Here is an 8,360-nt window from a genome sequence, read left to right as displayed (position 1 = left end):
TTACAAAAATATATATTATTTTTTATTATTTTTAATTTTAATTTTGTAGCATTGTGTAGTTAAAAATTCAATTATTCTCTTTGTGTTGAATTCTGTCTGTGTGTGTTTTGTTTGTATTTCAAAAAACTAAAAAACAATTGAAATAATCTTCCACATCTTAAATGAGATGCCATCAAAGAAAACCAAATGAAAAAAGTTATATATAAACACTCTCTTTTTCTCTCTCTCTCTACAAAAAATCAGTTATTTTTCCAATAAATAAAATCAATATAAATTAAAGTTAATAGCAACAACAAAAAGTAAAGCAAAAACAAAAAAGCAACATCCCCCCTCAAAACAAAAGCAAAAACAAAAACATCATAAAACCAAACCAAGCACCCACAAAACCAAAAACCAATTTCAAATCGACCATTTCAGATGTACGGTAATTATCCACCTGCGGGCAGCCCACCATTACCAGATATTATAGGACAATATTACACAGGTGGTTACGGCAGCGGCGTGGCGGGTGCTGCCGCCAACTTGCCTTGCTATGATATGTATGGTCCTTCGACGTCAACGGGTTATCTATATGATCCAACGCTTGCAGCGGCGGCCGGCATTGGCGCCTATGGCGGTTATGGTCAGACCTCACCGATACGTCGGAGACGTTATAGCATTGCTGGCCTGCCATCGGCCTCAATGATGAACGATTACTATGGCTATCAGCAGCCTTTGGGCCCCGCCCCCATACACCAGTCTTCCTCCTCGAACATACTGAATTTGCTCAACGAAGCTCACAAGTCAATTTCACGCTCGTCCCAGATACTAACGCAACAGGCCCGCCTACAGCAGGCCCAACAAGCTGCCGCCCAAACGGTAACGCCCCTGTCGCATTATCCGGGTCGTGTGGTATCTAGCTATCCTACCTTGCATCCGGGTGATACCTCGCCGCCCTATCTGAACGATAATCTAATGCAAATGTCCGCGAGTTTCTCGTCGCAACCGAACATGTACTTCCAACAGTATGGCCAGGCCCAGCCGCCACCTCCGCCTGCGCCCTCGCAAATGCAAACGGCGGTCGGTGCATCGCGTCTCAGACCCGCCTATTCCGTGTCGAACCTCAACTATCTAAATTATCCGTTAGGCGGCGGCACTAAGCAATATCCGCTGAGCAGCAGTAATTATATGACCACAGCTGGTAGCCAGTATGGTGGCATTGGCGGCGGCGGTGGCCACAACCTGTACACCAACCCCTCCGACTTGTCGCCCTACAACTTACAGAGCCTGCTGCAGCAGCGCAATCTAATGTCCTCCTTGCACGCTTCCAATCCCGCCATTTCACAGCTCTATCAACAGCAGCAGCAACAAGCCGCCGTTGCAGCCGCCCAGCAGCAACAGTCCTCAGCCTATCAGCAGATGTTGGCCCAGAATATCCAACAGCAATTTGCCGGTACGCATCACTATGCCCATCAACAGCACCAGCTGCCCGTCAGTGCACATCCATCGGCCGCTCACATCCATGCTTCGGTGCAGCAGCAACTGAATCCGGATCATCAGTTCCACATACATCAGCAACAGAATCACTTGCAAACGCATCCGCTGGCGGCGTTGGCCAGCACCACGGCACCATTCCCGGCCACACTGACCAGCAGTGCGCTGCACGATGTGCGCAGTACAATGGGTGGTGGGGCTGCGACAGGATTGACCGGCTCGGCGGCCTATCACGACGCCATGTTGTATCCACCCACGCACCATCACACCCATCTGCACCATCCGAGCACGTTAGGTCAAGCGCAGCAACACCACCATCACCACCAGCCACATCATTCATATTCGACAACACCACATCACTCACACCATCAGCATCATCTGTCACCATATTCGAAACTAGATTTAGATTATCCAAAACTGCCACAAGAGCATAAACGCCAAGTAAGTTTTAAATTTGACGTAGATACGCTATCTTTAGATTCTTAAGAGAATGCAATGCAAAAAGAAACGTAAAAATTAAAGAAAAATGAGAAGAAAAAATGCTTCAAATGAAAAAATTCCGAATTAAATGCTAAACTAAATTTGAAAACACAAATGGCTTAAAAATTGCAAAATCGATTGAAAGCAAAAACATTTTTTATAGCTTAAATACTGTCCACATTCAAAAAGAACAACAAAACAATATATACAACAACCATACCAAAAAAAAACACATACCAAGAGAGTGCAAAAGAGAGAAACCGTAACGATAGAAAAAGAAGAAGAAGTATTTATCACAAGGATTTCAGAAAAGAGAAGAGTCGTAGAAAATTGTCTCTCCTAATAATTACAAATGCATTACAGAGAGGGGTAAGAAGAGATCACTTCATTCATTCAGAGCGGCATGAAGCAGTGAGAAACAAAATATGCGGCAGGGATGGGAAGTCTGCATTAAATAAAGTTCTCCGAAATTGTTTCAATTAGAAAAAAATGTGAACTGAGGTTCAGTGAATGCTTTCCATAGAAAAAAACTTCGAACAGAGGTTCGGTGAATTTTTTTTTATAGAAAAAAAAAACTTCAAACTGAAGTTCGGTGGATTTTTTCGGTGAATTTTTTTTTATAGAAAAAAACTTCGAACTTAGGTTCGGTGAATTCTTTTCTATAGAAAAAAAAAACTTCGAACTTAGGTTCGGTGAATTCTTTTCTATAGAAGAAAAAAACTTCGAACTGAAGTTCGGTGAATTTTTTCCTTAGAAAAAAACTTCGAACTGAGGTTCGGTGAATTTTTTTCTATAGAAAAAAACTTTGAACTGATGTTCGGCGAATTTTTTTCTATAGAAAAAACTTTGAACTAAGGTTCGGCGAATTTTTTTCTATAGAAAAAACTTTGAATTGAGGTTCGGTGAATTTTTTTCTACAGAAAAAACCTTCGAACTGAGGTTCGGTGAATTTTTTTTCTATAGAAAAAACTTTTTTTCTATAGAAAAAAACTTCGAACTGAGGTTCGGTGAATTTTTTTTCTACAGAAAAAAAACTTCGAACTGGGGTTCGGTGAATTTTTTTCTATAGGAAAAAATTTGAACTGAGGTTCGGTGAATTTTTTTCTATAGCAAACCAAACTTCGGTAAATTTTTTTCTATAAAAAAAAAAACTTAGAACTAAGGTTCAGTGTTTTTTTATAGAAAAAAACTTCGAACTGAGGTTCGGTGAATTTTTTTCGATGGAAAAAACTTTGAACTGAGTTTTTATAGAAAAATATTGGGACAGATGTTCTTTAATTTTTTTCTGTAGAAACAAATGTGGTAATGGGTTCTGGTCTATTTTTTTAAGAAAAAATGTCAAGAACTTTCTCGAAAGCTGTTGCTAGTGAAAAAATTTTTTTTTTTTCCAACTTTTTAGGTTCCATGATTTTTAGGAGAATTTTTTAAATAGTGACTTTCCATCTCTGTCGTTAAATGGTGCAATGCCATCTCTGCATAACCAATTTTTTATCACTACGCCCATCTCCCTCTCAATACCAAAAAACTTCGAAAAGATTCTGAACTCACAAGGAGAGAGCAAGCAATTTTTTTCTATAGAAAAAAAACTCATCGTCTAAGAGTAAAATTTACTTTTCTCAATAAAACTTTCTTTATGTTTAAAATTCAAAACTTGAATATAGAAAAATTTCTAACAATGAATTGATTTGTTGTAGAATAAATAAATATATTAATTATTATAATTATTAATTTTTGTTATATAGTATGTATACTGACTCTTCTTTAATTTTTTTCTATTTTTATTAAAAAATCTCTGACAAAAACTAATAATTCTGTGTTCTTTTTTTTATTAAATCAAATGCATTTAAACGAAAAAAAAAAACCATACCAAGGTTCCTGATTTTTTTCAAAGAAAAAACTTTGAACTGAGGTAATCGATTTTTTTTAGAAAACCTTTGAAAACTCGATTTTTTAAAATAAAAAATGTCAAACAACTTTTGCTAGTGAAGAACAGATTTTTCCGACTTTTTAGGTTTCATGATTTTTAGGAGAATTTTTTAAATCCTGACTTTCCATCTCTGTCTTTAAATGTTGCAATGCTATCTCTCCGAGCATAACCAATTTTTTGATCACTGCGCCTATCTCCCTCTCAATACCACAACGAAAAGATTCTAACTCACAAGAAAAAGAGAGAGCAAGCAATTTATTTTCTACGAATATCATCATCGATCGACTCATCGTCTAAGAGTAAAATTTACTCTTTACTCAATAAAACTTCTTTATGTTTAAATATTCCTACTCAAAAAAATTAATACTCACATTAATACCAAAGGAATTTCTAACAATGAATTGATTTGTTGTAGCATAAATAAATATATTAATTATTATAATTATTAATTTTTGTTACATACTATACTATATAATACTCTTTTTATTATTTATTTTCTATTTTTATTAAATATTACATTATATATTCTCTCTTATAGACAAAATGACTAATAATTCTGTGTTCTTTTTCTTAATCATTAAACCAAATGCATTTAAACGAAAACAAAGCCATACCAAGGATTCCTGATTTAAAAGAAAAAAGCTACTACATACCACAATCCTCCCTCACTCACAAAATAAATAATCGATATTTATTCAGCCACACCCCAGCCCCCTCCAAACACCGCCCCACTTTACGAAATAATACAAATGCAACCAACAAAAGTGAGAGCTAAACTAAATGAAGACCGAAAAAATAAGCATTTCTTTATTATTAAAAAAAATAAATAAAACAAAAAACTAAAACACAGAAAAATATGCCAAACGAAAACGAAATGAGTACATTTTTGTTAGGGAAATTTATACAAACAAACCAAATATTTAACCAAAAACAATATTAACAATAAATAAAATAAAATAATTACTTGATATGCCACTTTCGTCGCCATGATTGCATTTTATTTTTTACCAATAAACTGCTATTTAAGATCAACCAAAACAAAAAGAAGTGAAACAAACTCGTCGTAATATTTGAAATATTTTTGCAAATATTCCAATTAGTGCCTAAAACAAACAACAACAACAACAAATACTTTATTTCTTGCCAATACAACTATTTATTGTGTATCTAAAAATAATAAAAAAAAACAAAACAAAACAAAAAACTTAGAACAAAGCAGCCTGCCAGCCAGTCAGCCTATTCTAGATAACAGCGAAAGAATCGTTCTTTTAAGTCGTAACAATAGGAAATATTTGCATCGGAAAAAATGGAAAATTAACCGAATTCATAACCATGAAAATAATCAAAACGTATCATTTAGATAGAGCGAGAGTGTTGCCACCATGCTTGCCAAATTGTCATTTAAATGGGAAGTTACAATTCACAGTGTTGTATTTTGAAAAAAATATATATTTGAACATCTTGAAAAAAAGTATATCAAAATGGCTACTTAACAATGAATGAATTAATAAATAATTAGTAATATTTTATAATTAGTTATACGATTATAACCAGTATTTTTTAAATAGTAAATCTAGTAAAAGGGAAACATTTCAAAATTGCTCTCAGAGGACAAAATAATTTGAAAAGTTCGGGAACGCAAATCTAGTAAATATGCCAAAAATAGATGGCAATACTTCCAAATCAACATAACAGCCAATCAGAAGTAGGCATTCCTGTTTACCATTTTTACTCGGCCAAATTTCTCGAGTAAAAAGTTTACAAAGAGAACGCCATTTTGTTTTGTGCTCTCTTAAATTTGATTCAATGTTTTACCAGTTTTGTGGGTTGAGGAACGGTTTTCGAATAAAAAGTTGCAAAACATGTAAAATGAGTAGATGCTTTTAGGTTCTGGAACGGAACTAATATGTATATCGAAATCTTATGCTAAATCGAGACAATTTCAAATACAACCCTGGTTTTACACCAACAAATAATAACCTCTTAACCTCTCCTTAAAGTATGCTACAAAATACGTTACAATTCCAATATTTCACCAAATTTCTAATCGAAATTATGCAAATATTGATTGAAAAATTGCCACATAAATGATGAAACTAGTGAACTAGAAACTAGTGTGTATGTTTAAATAAATAACAGCTGACAAATGAACTTTCAATACTAGTCTCAACAGGTGGGATTAGGTACCTAGATTAACTAATCGAAAAGACTTAGAAGCCTTAGTCTAAACGCGCCTTTGCCATACAAAATTAAATCAACTCAATATCTAGATTTTTAAGCATACTTTCAGGATAAACGATTATTTTTTTATGCAAAACAAGGGTTGTATTTGAAATTATATTGATTTAACATGTGATTTCGAACATGCTAAATCAAAATAATTTCAAATACAACCCTTGTTGTGCATAAAAAATTAGTTAAAATAAATAAAATATGTTGACATCGTTATGCAAACTCAAATAATAGTCCATCAAATCTAAATTCAATATGATTTACTTACATATGAATCTCGAAGATTAAAAACTCGCCAAGACCAAATTAATGCGATAGATTCCAGGTCCGAACAGGTCTCATTACTAGCAGCATGATAGAGGCAGTTGCAATCGATTACGCAACAAAAAAACTGTTGTAGAGATTTGATGTGCCGAAAATACTTTCCTTCATAATTATGTTAAAAAAAATAACTTTACAGCTGATTCTGCACAAGGCAGATAGGGTAGCCGCACCAGCCCAGCTGTTAATAAATTAAAAAATGTATAATGAAAATATTCGAATTCCGGAGTTTGGGGAGGGTGATCAAATTGCTTAGGAGTGTGATAAAGCAGCCATTTCTTAACTATTTTTGAAGTATGCTTTGGATCATTGTCTTGTTGATAGATCCAACCTCGATCCGATTTTCAAGCCATTTCGTTGGTTTTGGACGTTAAGGGTTTTCTTCTTGGAACCCTTCCATCAATCCCGTTAGCGTGTGGTGCTCTACGTATTGTACTGGCACTAACAGTAGTTCCAGACGATTCTAAAATTTCTTTGGATATTTTTACGGCACTTTCTACTGAGCTTTTCTTTACATTTCGTACAATCGATCGTATTTGAACCTCATTCAGTTTTTTGGCCTGCCCCATTTAGGACGATTTTCCAATTTTTGGAACTTTTTATAGGCTTCAAATTTTCCTTTAAAATGTTAAGGTATTCCATTTTATTCATTGTGGTTTCTATGAAAACCAAGTTACCAACTCCACCAGCTGCCATGCAACCTAAGGTCATCACTGAATCTCCGCCGTGCTTTACAGTAGATACTAAATTTGGTCCTCCAAATTTTAGCAAGTTTCTTTTTGCCAAAAAATTTCAAATTTGCTTTCGTCGCTAAATATTATATTATTCCAAAAAGAAATATCTTTATTTTTATATTTATTAGCAAAACTTTTGGAACTTTTTATATTTATCAATTATTTTTTTTTCACCGTATTGTGGCACCTGCAGATAGTTAAACCAATTTCACACAGTGGTTTTCCCTCATTGTGAAATTTTATGATAAGCTCACGTGTATCGAGTGAATTTTGTCTACCCATTATGGAAATTTGTTTAGAATGTCTTCAAACTTCAATTGTTGCTGACCAATTCACTGCTAAATCATTGACAGTATTAGATCCATTAAAAGAAAAACAAGCAGAAAGGAAACAAAGAGAAAATAACGCTAAAATCAAACTGTGTCCAATCTCTCAAATATTGGAATAACATGTTGTACACTTTCTTTTGACGCGTCAAATATGGACTAGGGATACGTAGTCGAGCGCAAAAGTCGACTTTTAGACTTTTCGATTTTTGCCTCTGACCAAAAAGTCGATTTTTGTCTTTGACTAAAAAGTTGACTTTTCGATTTTGTCAAAACTGTTCAAAATCGATTTTCGACTTTTACTCACTTCTGCAAAATCAACTAACATGTGATTTTTTTATATGAATTATTGTGAACAGATAATGTAAAGTTCCGGAAATTTGAGCTTTGTGATAAAAAAAACAAGTATTTATGAAGAAATTCGAAATCTTGAAAAGTCGACTTTACGATTTTCTCATCGATCAAAAGTCGACTTCGACTTTTAGACTTTTTAATACAAAAAGTCGATTAGTCGAAAGTCGATTTACTTATCCCTAAATATGGACTATTTTTTGTTTTTGCTATGCAATTTTTCTATTTGTGAAATTTTGTTAATTTTTCTTTCAAAAAATAAGAGAGGGGTAAATACCATTTTCAAAAAACATAATTTGTTGTACACTTTCTTTTGACTCTGACTGTACAAAAATGCGTCATCTCATGACGCATTTACTCTGATCGTGTTTCACATACCAAATGTTGCAAACATGGCCTATTTTTACAAATTGTTACTGGATGTTGTTCGTTTATCCAAAAAGCCAGTAAAATAGAGCGAATTGAGGGAGAAAATTTGACAGTTGTGTTACTGGGTATTTGTATATTCTTCTTTAC

General features: G+C 34.1%; 1 protein-coding gene across 1 annotated transcript; it reads left to right on the top strand.

The window, feature by feature from the left end:
* The first annotated feature begins 344 nt into the window (after positions 1-344).
* Positions 345-2,005, top strand: LOC133335223 (protein roadkill-like). Its single transcript, XM_061543522.1, has one exon. It carries the CDS (start codon positions 418-420, stop codon positions 1,957-1,959), a length of 1,542 nt encoding a protein of 513 aa, XP_061399506.1. The 5' UTR covers positions 345-417; the 3' UTR covers positions 1,960-2,005.
* Positions 2,006-8,360: the final 6,355 nt, after the last annotated feature.

This window comes from Musca vetustissima, unplaced genomic scaffold (assembly GCF_032173495.1).
Source record: "Musca vetustissima isolate MV318-11 ecotype Yass unplaced genomic scaffold, APGP_CSIRO_Mvet_v1 utg78396, whole genome shotgun sequence".
NCBI lineage: Eukaryota > Metazoa > Arthropoda > Insecta > Diptera > Muscidae > Musca > Musca vetustissima.
The sequence above is the reverse complement of the archived record's forward strand: the minus strand, read 5'-3'. Positions and strand labels throughout refer to the sequence as shown.

Bases quoted from the DNA above. Each gene is read 5' to 3' on its own strand.
- LOC133335223 (XM_061543522.1), top strand. From the start codon at position 418: ATGTACGGTAATTATCCACCTGCGGGCAGCCCACCATTACCAGATATT.